The 12,747-nt window shown below is 33.2% G+C and overlaps 6 protein-coding genes across 6 annotated transcripts; 2 read left to right on the plus strand and 4 right to left on the minus strand.

Annotated features, from left to right (window-relative positions):
* Positions 1-332: 332 nt before the first annotated feature.
* NAEGRDRAFT_64951 (uncharacterized protein) lies at positions 333-4,141 on the minus strand (the record flags this gene model as incomplete). The annotated part of the gene is made up of 2 exons (XM_002679778.1): positions 333-2,639; positions 2,681-4,141. 2 exons carry the CDS (start codon positions 4,139-4,141, stop codon positions 333-335), a joined length of 3,768 nt encoding a protein of 1,255 aa, XP_002679824.1.
* Positions 4,142-4,573: 432 nt separating this feature from the next.
* On the minus strand, positions 4,574-6,577 carry NAEGRDRAFT_78946 (guanine deaminase; the record flags this gene model as incomplete). The annotated part of the gene is made up of 3 exons (XM_002679779.1): positions 5,634-6,577; positions 5,415-5,551; positions 4,574-5,359 (listed from the first exon to the last, which is right to left on the minus strand). Exons 1-3 carry the CDS (start codon positions 6,118-6,120, stop codon positions 4,574-4,576), a joined length of 1,410 nt encoding a protein of 469 aa, XP_002679825.1. The 5' UTR covers positions 6,121-6,577.
* Positions 6,578-7,954: 1,377 nt separating this feature from the next.
* Positions 7,955-8,395, plus strand: NAEGRDRAFT_64954 (uncharacterized protein; the record flags this gene model as incomplete). Its single annotated transcript, XM_002679638.1, has 1 exon — positions 7,955-8,395. One exon carries the CDS (start codon positions 7,955-7,957, stop codon positions 8,393-8,395), a length of 441 nt encoding a protein of 146 aa, XP_002679684.1.
* Positions 8,396-8,484: 89 nt separating this feature from the next.
* NAEGRDRAFT_64955 (uncharacterized protein) lies at positions 8,485-9,231 on the minus strand (the record flags this gene model as incomplete). Its single annotated transcript, XM_002679780.1, has 1 exon — positions 8,485-9,231. The coding sequence occupies one exon, from the start codon at positions 9,229-9,231 to the stop codon at positions 8,485-8,487; it is 747 nt and encodes a 248-aa protein (XP_002679826.1).
* A 504-nt stretch (positions 9,232-9,735) lies between these two features.
* On the plus strand, positions 9,736-11,076 carry NAEGRDRAFT_64956 (uncharacterized protein; the record flags this gene model as incomplete). The annotated part of the gene is made up of 1 exon (XM_002679639.1): positions 9,736-11,076. The coding sequence occupies one exon, from the start codon at positions 9,736-9,738 to the stop codon at positions 11,074-11,076; it is 1,341 nt and encodes a 446-aa protein (XP_002679685.1).
* Positions 11,077-11,419: 343 nt separating this feature from the next.
* Positions 11,420-12,740, minus strand: NAEGRDRAFT_88209 (alpha-tubulin; the record flags this gene model as incomplete). The annotated part of the gene is given in 2 exon segments (XM_002679781.1): positions 11,420-11,950; positions 11,958-12,740. Coding segments are annotated over 2 exon segments (1,314 nt in total).
* Between the last annotated feature and the right edge of the window lie 7 nt (positions 12,741-12,747).

A 12,747-nucleotide genomic window follows, 5' to 3' on the forward strand; every position in this document is an offset into this window, starting at 1 on the left:
TTGGATGATACTTTGGAGTTAAATAGAACTCTCATGAATTCGCTCAGCGAAAGATATTNGTGTGTACCCTTTTTTCAAAATTAATACATGATAAATTATCTTTCAACCATGTATTACATGAACTATAGTTTCAATATTGTAATATTTATTATTTTTTAATTTAATAAAATATTTAATGGTTTCACAATTTTGTAAACTCTCTTCCATTTTCTAAAACAGTTCGAACTGTTATGGAACAGTTTACAATGTGCTTCAAATGAAATGAAATCAGACAGAGAAATTGGCAGCTGTAAGAAAGGATGGTGAATGATCCATTAATTTTATTAAATAGTTCATATCCAACTTTCATTAAGAGAATATCTTCCAAGAGTTGAATAATTATCAGATATTGAATCAGTAATAGTTGATGATGTGAATTTAGATGTATCAAAAGGTCCAAGCGTATCACTGTAGCTTGATGTAGAGCTGTTCAAATAGTCATCACTATCCTCATATCTCTTCTGAACATACGAGAATCCATTACTTGAATCTGATGTGTAAAAAGTGGACATGCTTTGTTCAGATGATAGAAAGCTATCTTCGCTATCTGTTCCATCTGAAGACATGGACATTTTAAATGAAACCACTTTGCCAGTTATTGACCTTTTTAGCATTTCAAGTTTCAACATTTTTTCAATGTCGTTTTCATTAAGTGTTGCAAACACTTTATCTCTCTTCAATTCAACATAATCATACTTTTGTTCAGGTTGAACTGGTTCGTAAATAATCTCTTCCTCTTCATAGAAGGATGATTGAGAATCTGAATATGTAACAGCTTCTGATGAAGAATAGTTAGAATTGGTCAAAGTAGATTTCTTAGGATTGGTAGTAGAAGTAGTGGTTGTAAAACTAGTTTGAATATTCTGTGATTGGGTTTGCTTTGGTAATTGTGGAGCAATATGAAAGAAACTGGAAGGATTATACTGTACAAATAAATTCTTTGAATTTGTTTCGGTTGTTGTTGAAATGGTTATTGGTGGTGGTTCAGTTTGTACACCAGAAATGGATTTAGTAAATTCATTTGTTTGAACTGAGCTAGATTCTACTTTTGGAATTTCATTGAAAGTTTGTGTTGTAATGTTATATTGTTGAGCTTTTGTCTCTGTTGTTATTGAAATTGGAGTTATAGCCTCTGACATATTATCAGAGAGAATAAAGAACGTGGAATGGGGTAATCCCAGTTTTGGTTGAAAATCTTCAATGATAGGAGTTGTGGGTATTTTATCCAAATGCTCCTCCTCTGTTTGTGTTTCAGTGGTTCCAAGTGAAGTAATTTTAGCAGTTTCCACAATTTTCAATTCCTTTTCCTTTGGTAAAATAATTTCCTTGTCTTTGGAAATATTGGCTTTGTGAGGAATAAACTCAATTTCTTTACATCCGTCATCAATAATTCTGTTTTTCACTAATGATCGATCATTCAATAAGAGTCTAAACACAAGTTCATAAATTTTCTCCAAATCAAATTCATCATAATCAATCTCAGTAAGTTCACGCACTGAATTGTGTAAGTCAAATATTGGTTGCTTTGATTTGATATATTCAATTAAAAGGTCCTCTGTTATATTGTATATAATTTCATCATCACAGGATAAATCATTATTATAGCAAAATGAAAATAGTTCTGCACACAATGCCCCTCCTTTAATGGACATAAACCTTTCATCATTTGTTACATGTAAATCTTCTCCTGAATCTTGTTGGCCTAATGAACTGTTCAAATAATCTCCAATAATGTTCATGGAAATATGCTTAATTACTCTTTCTATCAAACAATTAGCATATTCTTCAAAGATTAAATCCATATTCTTTTGCTTTTTAACATAATTTGACAAATAATGTTGACTTTTTTCATCTGTTTTGATTAATCTGTTAGAATAATGAGATGTAAAACAAATACCATCAAAATCTTCGCACTCATTAAGTTTTGGAATTTGATGAGAAGATTTCTTTGGAAGCATTTCTCTAATTAATCTTTCCTTTTCAAACCTAGATAGTTCTTTTTCAACTTTCACATCAATACCATTTTGAAAGGACATTGCTGAACTGTCCTTTGTTGTCCAGCTCGCATTGTAACTTTCAATCTTTTCCTCCAATGAAATTTGAGCGTTGGAAGGTGGTACACTTATTGTGGAATTATCAGTAGAAGGTAATTCCGTTTGTATTTCAACCTCGTGAAGAGAAACATCTTTAGGAACTTCCGTTTGAACAGATTGGGCCTCCATTTTTGGCGTAGGTGCTGTAGGCTCAGCGGTTTGCTCATGAATTCTTGTTTCTGGTGTCATCTCCTTTAAGTTTTGGGGTTTTACAGTCTTTTTGTTCATTACTGAGAATTTTAGTAAACTCTCAGAAAATCCTGGATACAACTTTAAAATTTCTTTGCTTGATAGATCAGTTTTTGATAGCACAATTGGTTTTGGTGGAAGGTTTTCAATTTTAACCTTTTCATCTATTGAAATTGAAAATTTTGGTTGCTCAATTAAAACAGTGTCGAGATTCAAGTTCTTCGAGAAATCTATAGATTTTCCAACTAGTTCATCAATTAAATATTTTTGCTCGTTTTGGTAAAAGTCTAAATTATCCATTGGCGAGCTATCATCCCACTTTTTAAAAATCATATATCAAAATTCAAATAAATACTTACAGATGGATATTTGAAAATGGATGGATGTTTTTTTGACACTTCATTATGGATATCATCTATTGTTAGCTCAGCTGTTTTGGAATCTAAATCAAACAAGGGTCTTCTTGTTTGTCTGTGGGTTCTCGAAGTACCTGTAAAAACCTTAAAATCCCTTTTAGAGTCATTTTTAAGTTGTGAAGTCTTCTTTTCAATCATTTCAAGCTTTTTACCTAGATCTTCAATTTGTTTCATTTGCTTGGACATGAGCGTTTGAGATTTCTTTTGATCTTCACTTAACTGTTTCCCAAATCTAGAAGTAATATCCGATGTGACCTTCTGCAATTTGTCAAATTGTTTGTAAAATGTTTTTAAATCTAATCCCATCCGTGTCATTGAATTGTTTACAGTGTTAGTGACTTGACTAGCAGTTTTTACAAGAATATTGTCATACTCCTTTTCTTTTTGTTGTAACAGTTTTTCCAACATTTTTTGGAATGAGGAGAGTTTCAACTCACTCTCCTTAACTGCATTTTCAATTTCATTTCTGAATGAAGAAATTCGTTCAATATTTTTTTCAGTAATTCTATTCTCTTTATCGAGTGGTCTATTCTCTTCAATCTTGACAGCGTATTCCCTTAGAGGCTCTTGAATTTCTTCTTGCTTTTTTAAATTTACATTATTATCCAATCTTCTTCCAACCACTTTTGATTTTTCGGGTAGATCTTCTCTTTTTCTTTGTTTGTTTTGATTGATTTCTTGTTTCGGAAATTTGATATTCCTTTGTGAGTCTTTTTTTGGAGGTTCTTGCTCAATATCCTTTTTTTGAGGAGAGGCTTTGGCCATATAAGTATAAAGGGCTTCTGGTATCTTTAAATCCTTTTTTTCCTCTTCAACTTTTTTTGATTTTGGTAAATCGCTTATCATTCCATAATCTCTTTTCCTATGAAATTTCATATATTCCGTAAAATCCATATGAGTGGTTACTTTTGGAGGTGCAATTTCATATCCTCTTAAATTTTGAGAAATTGCTAAATTTTGTACTCCAGATTTTGCTAATGAATATAGATCTGGTCCGATAACAGGAACAAGATCATCCGTAACCTTAGTTGTTTCATCCTCTTGCTCAAATTTGACTTTGGGATGTGATGGAAGAGGAATAATATTTTGTGGTGGTGTGTTTTTGATTATTTGTACATCAGAAACAGTTGGTTTCTCTGTATCATTAGGGACATTATTTTCTACATTTTGGATAGGGTTGGCTGCCGTATATCCTCCACTAGTTCTCTTTAGGAATGGTTTGATTGGTTTTTGAAATTCGTCATTATCCGACTGTGAATCTATTGAAGAAATTGGTGAATAAATAGGTTTTTGGATTTTTTGTCTCTTATCAATAACGTTGATAGAATTTCTTAAGGAACCTCCTCCATGGGATGATGAAAGATCCGATATGGTCCAAGTATCGGAATCATCAAGAGAAGCCATTTTTTTTTGATTCTAAAAAACTGTAATACAAAGTTATAAATAGTACTTCCTTAATAATTAGATTTTTTGACATGATAACAACTACTTTTGATCAGCTGTTAAAATTCAGCTGAATGGGATCTTTCATTGAGGAACGAACTCTAGAATGTATCCACTAAATAATTACAAAATGATGAGTCACTGCAGGTTCAAAAAGAAATATTTCATCAACTACTACTAATATATCAGTACTAATATAAAAACTAAATTCACCAACTAAACTGAAGTAACAGATGAATCAAATGATAAAAATTAACACAAATATGTCAATATATTTAATTCTGAAAAAGGAAAAGATTATAATGGTAATTTCAGGAAATACTGTAAGCTAATAGAGTGAGACATTATCAAAAATCTCTTTATTCTAGCATGCTAGAATGGAAAAATTACAAATTAATCTCGCAAATTTAATGTTACATCTCTTCCTTGAACGAAAACTTTAGAAATATTTCTGTCATCTCCATTGAAAATAAATCTGCTAAAGTTTTCTTTAAGTTTCTTCTCTTCCATTTCATGGGCAGGAACACTTGTAAAAACATCACTGTACAAATCATTGAATGAATCGATACTTCCTTCTTTAACATCGACATCAATGATTAAGGCATCAAAGCTTTTACCTTCTACAAAGTTACCGACCTTGCTTTCGATATTCAAAGCTTCAGCACCTCCAACTGTGGCAATGTAGAATGCTTCATCAATAGTAATTGGTACTGTATCTTCGGTTGCGTCTGTTTCATTTCTGATATGGTCAGTACTGGCAGAGGCAGTAGCAATAAGAGTATTTCTAATAGAATTGAACATGGATGAAGAATATCCTCCAGAAATATCAGTACCCATACTAACTTTAACACCTCTATTAATTAATTTTCTGACATTCAACACACCGCTGCACAATGAAAAGTTGCTGAGTGGACAGTGGGCAATAGTCGATCTTCTTTCTTTGATCAATTCGATTTCTGAATCAGTCAAATAAACACCATGAGCCAAAATTGTCTTTTCATTTAACAATCCAACCTTATCATAAACCTCTGCATAACTAGTATTGGAAGGGAAGAGTTCTGAAACCAATTTAACTTCTCCAGTATTTTCTGAAATGTGTGATTGAATTGGTACATCATTATATTCATTGTAAATTTCAGCCAAACCCTTCATCATTTCCTCAGAGCATGAAACTGCAAACTGTTCAATAACAATCAATAATTTTCAGCTTGAATTCAAAATAACAATAACTTACTCTTGGTGTAAGAATTGGTTTGACCATATTGAAGTGTTTCATTTGTTCCATGAATTTTCTCACATCATCAATACCTTGATGTGTTTCTTCACAATAATATTCAGGAGCAAATCTATCCATACTCACTTTTCCTACATCTATTAGTAGTAAATAATATGCACATAAAAATCAACATGTGTTGATACTCCTTTAAATAACTGCTACTGATTAGATACTTACAAGCTCTCTGACCAATTTCTTCAATGATTTTAGCTAACAAAATTGTTGCGTCATTGTGAATTGTGCCAAAATAAACACTTGTTGTTGTTCCGTTCATCAAGGAACGACGAACGCATGAAGTGTAAACACGAATAGCAATTTGCAAATCTTTAAATTTACTTTCAACAGGGAATGTGTATGTATTTAACCATTCAAGGAGTGGCATATCTAGTCCGAGACCACAATTGAAATATTGTGGAGCATGAGCGTGAGTATCAATCATACCTGGAATAACAATTTGAGAAGGTTTCAAGGTAATTCTGTCATATTCCTTCCATTGCGTTTCCAACAATGCGGAGTCATCATTTTGCTTCATATCCAACACTCTTTCAATTGTACCATCATTTCCAACAATAATTGCTCCTTTTGAACAATAACGCAAGCATTTTGCTGAAAGCTTGTCCAATGCATGAACAAATGGTCCAATCACAATCAATCCTTTTTTCATTTTTTTCTATTATTCTAAAACTTTGCCACTGCCATTCTGGGGTCGCGTATTTTCTTCAAGCAGGAGAGATCTGTAAATTTGCGCCACATCATTTGTGGAGTTGGGGAAAAGGTCCATGAGGTAAATTGTATTAGCTGTTTCTTCTTGTATGTGTGGTGTTGTTTTCTCTTAATGATTTAAAAATCATAATTGTGGTGGTCTTCGTTGTGGTTTTCCTTGGAGAGTTGAATATAGGTTCTCTCAGCAAGCTCAGTAGCATCAGTATAGTGTTTGTAAGGTTCCAAATCACTTACTACGGAAATTGAATCACCTGACCATTTGCCAACCTTGTCTTGAATGCAGGAAATCATGGCATTGAGGGCTCCTGGAAGTGGTGCACGGAATTTGGATCTAGAAATGTACTGCTTTTTGGTGTGATTGAGCAAGTACTTTCCTTCATCAAAGTAAATAGCAGGTGCGTGCACTTTAATGCCCTTCATTCTCTTCTTTAAAAACTCGAATGGAGAACCGTCTTCCTTCAACAAACTTTTCAACTCTTGTTCTACCTTGCCAGCTTCCTTCTCCAATTCTACAGGATCGAGAGGTGTTGTAGCTGCTCTCTTCTTTCCAGACTTGAAACTTTGAACAAGACCAGGAATAACTAACTTTCCAGCGATATCATCATCAGCATATTCTCCAACAATTGCCAAACGATCACCCTTCCAATCACCTCCATTTTCTAACAATTCCATAATATCACTCACGTGCATACCTTGATAAGAGATTGGATCCACAGATCTTCCTAAAGTTTTACAGCACAAGCCCTTTGAAAAGTTGACAAAAACAAAATGTTGAACCATCTTGGATAATTTCTAATTATTTGCTTCTTGAATAGTGTAATAACGTTATTAAATATTACTTGTATACAATGTGATCAATCGGAATGAATATTCTTCCTTCAATAAATTTCTTCTTCTTCGGTAATTAATAGTGATACAATTCAACAATTTTTCTACCGAATATTCTTCAGTACTGTTGTTTTGAAATAAAGTAGTTTAAATGGACTCTAGTACTCTATTGATGCTCTCGAATCACACAATAAGAAGGATAAATTTATACCAAATGTATTGTTGTTGTGTATTGGCTCAAGTTTTCAGTAAACTTTTTTTTAAATGGAAATTTCGCTGAGTTTTATTGAGGTTGGTACCAATACGCCAAATTGTTCACTCCTTCAAACAAAATAAGTCTTTTCGATTGTCTATCTCCCGCCCAACAACAGAATTGTTTACCTTCATTCAACATTGTGTTGGTTTTGCCTTGGTGCCACAATGCATAGTGAACCGAAAGTGTTTTGCCCAAAAACGCACCATATTTTGGATTTGGCTGTAATGAAACTTGTGGACTGTGAAGGTACGGGTTGAATACTTAATGTGCATAGGAGTTGGAGATTACAATGAAAAATACTACCTCGTGAAATTAGCGCAGTGAGTGGAAGTGCACGGACTTGAAAACACAGGATAATTAGAAGGATAATAAGTCAATCAAAACTTGCTTAAATGTCCACTGTAGAATGTAATAGAAAGATGCTAAGGAATTAAGATGGTCATTGTCTAAATTTATCAAAATTTAAGCAATTTTTTGATTCAATATTGAATATTTAGAGTAAATCAACACACTTCTTCGCGTTTTATTGGAAATGAAACATTTTTGAGCTAATTGCAACTTTACAGCTTTTAACCCAGTGTGAGATATAATATCTACCTTTGAGAGATATTAATCTCTACTACCTTCACGTCGCAAGAACTTCAAAGTATTTCTAATCAAAAAAAACAAATCACCTTATCAACACCAAGCAATGTACTCTGAAGAATCACTCGATAGGAATACACCTCTAGCAGCTTGTTCTCTTGCCTTTAAGGTACAATTTAATCTGCAGAAAGATAAAGGTGTGGAGAATATTATTCGTCTCTCCACAAGAGGTCCTTCCACCATTAAGGTTGTTAAAGATTTACAAATAGAAATTGTTTCGGAGGAAATTGAGAGAGCCCTGAGAAAGCTATGTTATGAAGCTACTATTAGTATTCATCATCGTGGTGTCATTGAAGAGTTGGAGAGAAATGAGAATGGAAAGGTGAAAAGATTTAAAGCTGTGATGAGCACATTCACTTTGGGAGGTGGTTTTGTTGAGGTTGATTTGGAGAAGGGAAGTGTTTTGGTGACTGTGAATGGATTATTGAGTGATAGATCTGTATTTGAAGTGATTGAAGGTGAAATTATTGAAACATTGTGTTGTTGAGAAATAATACCAACCCAAACTCAAACTCATTTAATAATATAAAACATTGATGATCCAAATTTAGTTCCTTAGAAATTGTAAACTTGACTTTAATAACTCCATTTGAAATATCCTCCAAAATATTTAGCAATAGATTTCATCAATTGGTGATACTTTTCATCAAATCTCTTCAAAAATAAAATTGTATTCACAACAGGAGATTCTTTTGGATTAAAAGCTGGTAAAATCTCAATAACATGTTCTCTATTTTCAACTCCATCAGTCATGAGATAGATGGCAGTTTCATTTCTTGGATTTGATTTAAATAGAGTCAATGCGCTTCTCAATCCAAATTTAATATCAGTATGTCCATCAATACTTTTCCAGCCAGTGTGTTGTTTCAACCAATTAATTGCTGAGAGAGCTCCTTTACTTTTTCCATCAGTTACAATTGGTCCAAATGTTGAAACGATTGGTCTGACTTTGTCACTAAACAATTGAATGTAAATCACTTGATTAGTTTTAAATTGATCCATTTCTAATAATGCATTTTCAATTGTACGAATCACCAAATCGATTCTTCTTGTTGGTGGACTAAAGAATACTAATTCATTCATGGATGCAGAAATATCAATGGAAAAGAGGACATTCTTAGCAGTGGGATGACAAAGTGATTTTTCGTATCTTTCTTCAAATAAACATCCTGGATTTGGAGAATCAGATAATTGTTCAAATGTTTCGATGGAAAGTTTATCTGCCAAATCGTCAAATAAATCGTATTTTTCAATACTTCTTGATGAGCAGGTGATGAAGGCGGTGAGGAGAAGCACCACGAGAATGGTGGTAAATTGACGCATTTTTTTTGTATTGGAAAGAACTTGAATAACAAGTTTAAACTAGAAGTATCATTACAACACATATTGCATCTCGATTGACTTGAAACTCTTATAAAAAGCTATTGAATAACATGTAAACTTTAAATGATTTGTTTTTTAAATATTAAAATGAAACAAATTGGTAGCCCGTCGGAAATTTGTGATCTTGAGCCTCAATTAAAAAAAAAGAAAATTGAAAGGCTTGATGATGAATGAGTTCGGTTGGTGTTTCTTGATGGCTTGGAAAAACATTACACTCATTCATTACTTCGGAATAAACTTTGTACTCCAACAGCACTTTGTTTAAAAGGAGCAAAGCTGCTCTGTCTGAGGGAGTATGAATTGGAGCATGGTATTGGTAGGAATGTCGAAATTTATCACAAAAAACGATGGATTATTTCATATTTTGATAGGGAATTCCGAGTTTTTGATCTTGATACTGGAAAATGTCTTTACAGGATTGCCTGTACTGGAGTTTGCACATGTATGTGTATTGTTGAGAGTGAGGATAATTCAAAGGATGTAATGTATTTGTTTCACTCTAACAATTGTCACTTACTGAAAGTTGAGCTCGATGCCGACAATAATTTTCCAATTTTACAGGAAACAGAAACGAAAATTATTTTTGGAATTACATTCAACAAATCTAAAAACGAGGTTATAGTTTTAGGACAAGATAGAGTTGTAGTGTATGATGGAGACAACTTGCTTTTCAAATATGAACAATTATACATGGAACCAACCTTGGCCATTCATTATGATCACAGTACTGACGAATTATGTACCTTTTCATTTGAAAGCAATAATTATTACTTGAGGAAGTATTATGGAAACTCACTTGGGTTTTCCAAATGTCATGAAATTGTTTCTTTTGAAATTGGTGATGTAGAACCAATATTTGGCTGGAAACCCCATAATTTCTTGGTTTTTTACAGTAATACCGACCATGAGTTACTATTGTGTGATAGCTCAAATTTCTCATTGGTAGCAAAAGTAGATGGATATAAATTGGATAGCTTAGCTTTTGACAGAGTAACAAATACTATATTTTCATTCAGTCATAACAAAGTTTCTCAATTAGAACTGCTACTAGAAACCTTCGTATATGATATGCCTTTGAGTAGAGAAATTTATGGAAATCTATTTTGTCTTCAATCAAAGTTCCCAAAAACATTCTTTATTTCAAATGATGTTCCCTTGGTAGTGAGTTATCTCAGGAATATCAGATTGCCAAGGTTACACAAATTTAAACATAAGGAATTTAGGGACGAGTCAGTAATTTCTGAGATTTATGATATGAACACTGAAGAGGTTATTAAAATAAGAGCGGATTCGAGTGTATATGACTTGGTTAAGTTTTCACCTTTCGAATTTAGAAGCAAAAATCTACATTACAAATACTTTAAAAGGTTTCCTAATGACAAGATGTTTGTGATAGGGACTAACTTTGATGATACCTTTTACATCGCTGTTTTACTTTCAGAATTGAAAGAGTATGGGCAGTGGCTTGACGATTTTCCGATCCATATTGTTTCACGTAAGGACGAATCAGTTGTAAAATGCAAGCTTTCTGATTTTATTAAAACTTTAAAAACAGAGATCTATGTCATGCTCCATTATCCAGACAGAGACGAAGGATCAACAGGGTACGAGTTCAAGATCAACACAGAAAAGCTTTATTTCAAACTGGGTAAAGAGGGTTGCATGGACCCAGAGACTGGAAAGCTTAATTCTAACATGTTATCAGAAAGCTATCGCAATATAGTTATTCATTCAGGCTTTGAAACCATACTGAGGATTGCTAAAATTCATTTAAAAGACCAATGATCCATATTCATGGTTACAATTATTTATTGGCTGATCTGGTGACGCTTGCCTTTGGCAGACAGTTGTTTAGTTTTACTGATGAAGATTTTGATTATGGAGATAGTATTTTTGAATGTTAATGCTTTGACTTATGAACAAAATGAGCTATGTGAAAACCTTACATCCTATTAATTCTTTCTTTGAATTTTTCATATTCAGACCCAATCTTTCTTTGGGTGTTTCAATGTTAATTGTTCTCTAAATTCAAACAATGGAAGATGATTCAATACATGATTGAAGACATTTAATAGTAAAAAGGTGTGACTGTGAACTCAATTTTTGACTCAACTTTGAGAAAACTATTTCAGTTGTGGAAAGAAGAGTAACATTCAATTGTTGTTGCGAGTTGCTCTCTGGCTTCGTAGAACCCATCTTCTTCAAAACCACCATCTCCCACAATCCAGTGAACGAAAGCTCTCTTACTATACATCAAATCAAATTGTTTCAGAAGGTTTTCAAGATAGCTTGTGATAGAGGTAGTATTGTTGGCAATGTGCATTACATTTGAAAAGTTGAAAGACTCTGGGTAGACATTCTCTGGCCCCTTGTTTGATATTTGATATTGGGCTTTTTCTGTCTCATTTGAAAATTTCCAATCAGTTTTGAGTTTTTCTGAAAGTAAGCTTGTGTGATTCTTTGAAAAATCGCCTCTCATTGCTATATTCATTGCTATGGTAACACCATTATTGGCCATATTCATTGAGGTATTTCTTGAAAAGATATCCTTTATGCTCAATTCAGTCATGGATGTATCTTGCAAGTTTACAAAACTATTGCATATTATGTTGGCATTATATGAAATAGGAAGAGTTTCACACACATCACGTAAACTTCCTTCATTTGAATCTAATCTGAGATGTTAATGTTGAAATGTTTTGTGAAATCAGATGGTTCATTTCCTTAAAGTTTGGATTCTTTATACCACTCTCCACGCACGCATTTGATAGAGCATAATTATCATACGAAAATATAGATTGTACATTATCATGAATATAATGCAAGGCAATAACTGCATTGTATGGCTCCAATATTGATGTAGAATAGGTTTCCGTTGGAAAAATTGAAAAGCATGACTTGATCATAGTGTCAACAATATCGTGCCCATATTTACTTACCATTGGAAGTTGAAATTCATGGGCCAAATCATAGATAAGAGAAGAGGTCGATCCAGATCCAGTTCCTCCACCAAGAGAATGAGTAACCAGTACAGTCCCCATCGAATCACAATTTTCCACCATTTTCCTCACTCTCTCCTTAACATAGTCCCACATTTCTCCACTCATGATGTGATATCCTTTTCCAAAATTTGATGAAGCATCATAATCTGCATAATCAATAGGGGAAACTATATTTTCTTCCTTAAATTGAGATTGAGATCTTGATGATGCCTTGGTCAGTCTCTGTATTTGTGAGTCTGTATCAAAGAATAAACATCGAGCATGATAAACATTCTCCATTCTGATAGACTCATCATATAAACATGATAGATTATTAATGCTATTGTTTTGTTGGCCAGGGTCAAGGGAACAAGAAGGTAATTTGTGTTCTTTGGCAAATAAATTCCAAAGATCAATTCCGATCTCACACCCACAATTGCCAAAATGAAGAAAGATCAATTCTTTCATTTTTTTT

The sequence above is a fragment of the Naegleria gruberi genome (assembly GCF_000004985.1).
Source record: "Naegleria gruberi genomic scaffold NAEGRscaffold_12, whole genome shotgun sequence".
NCBI lineage: Eukaryota > Heterolobosea > Eutetramitea > Acrasida > Naegleriidae > Naegleria > Naegleria gruberi.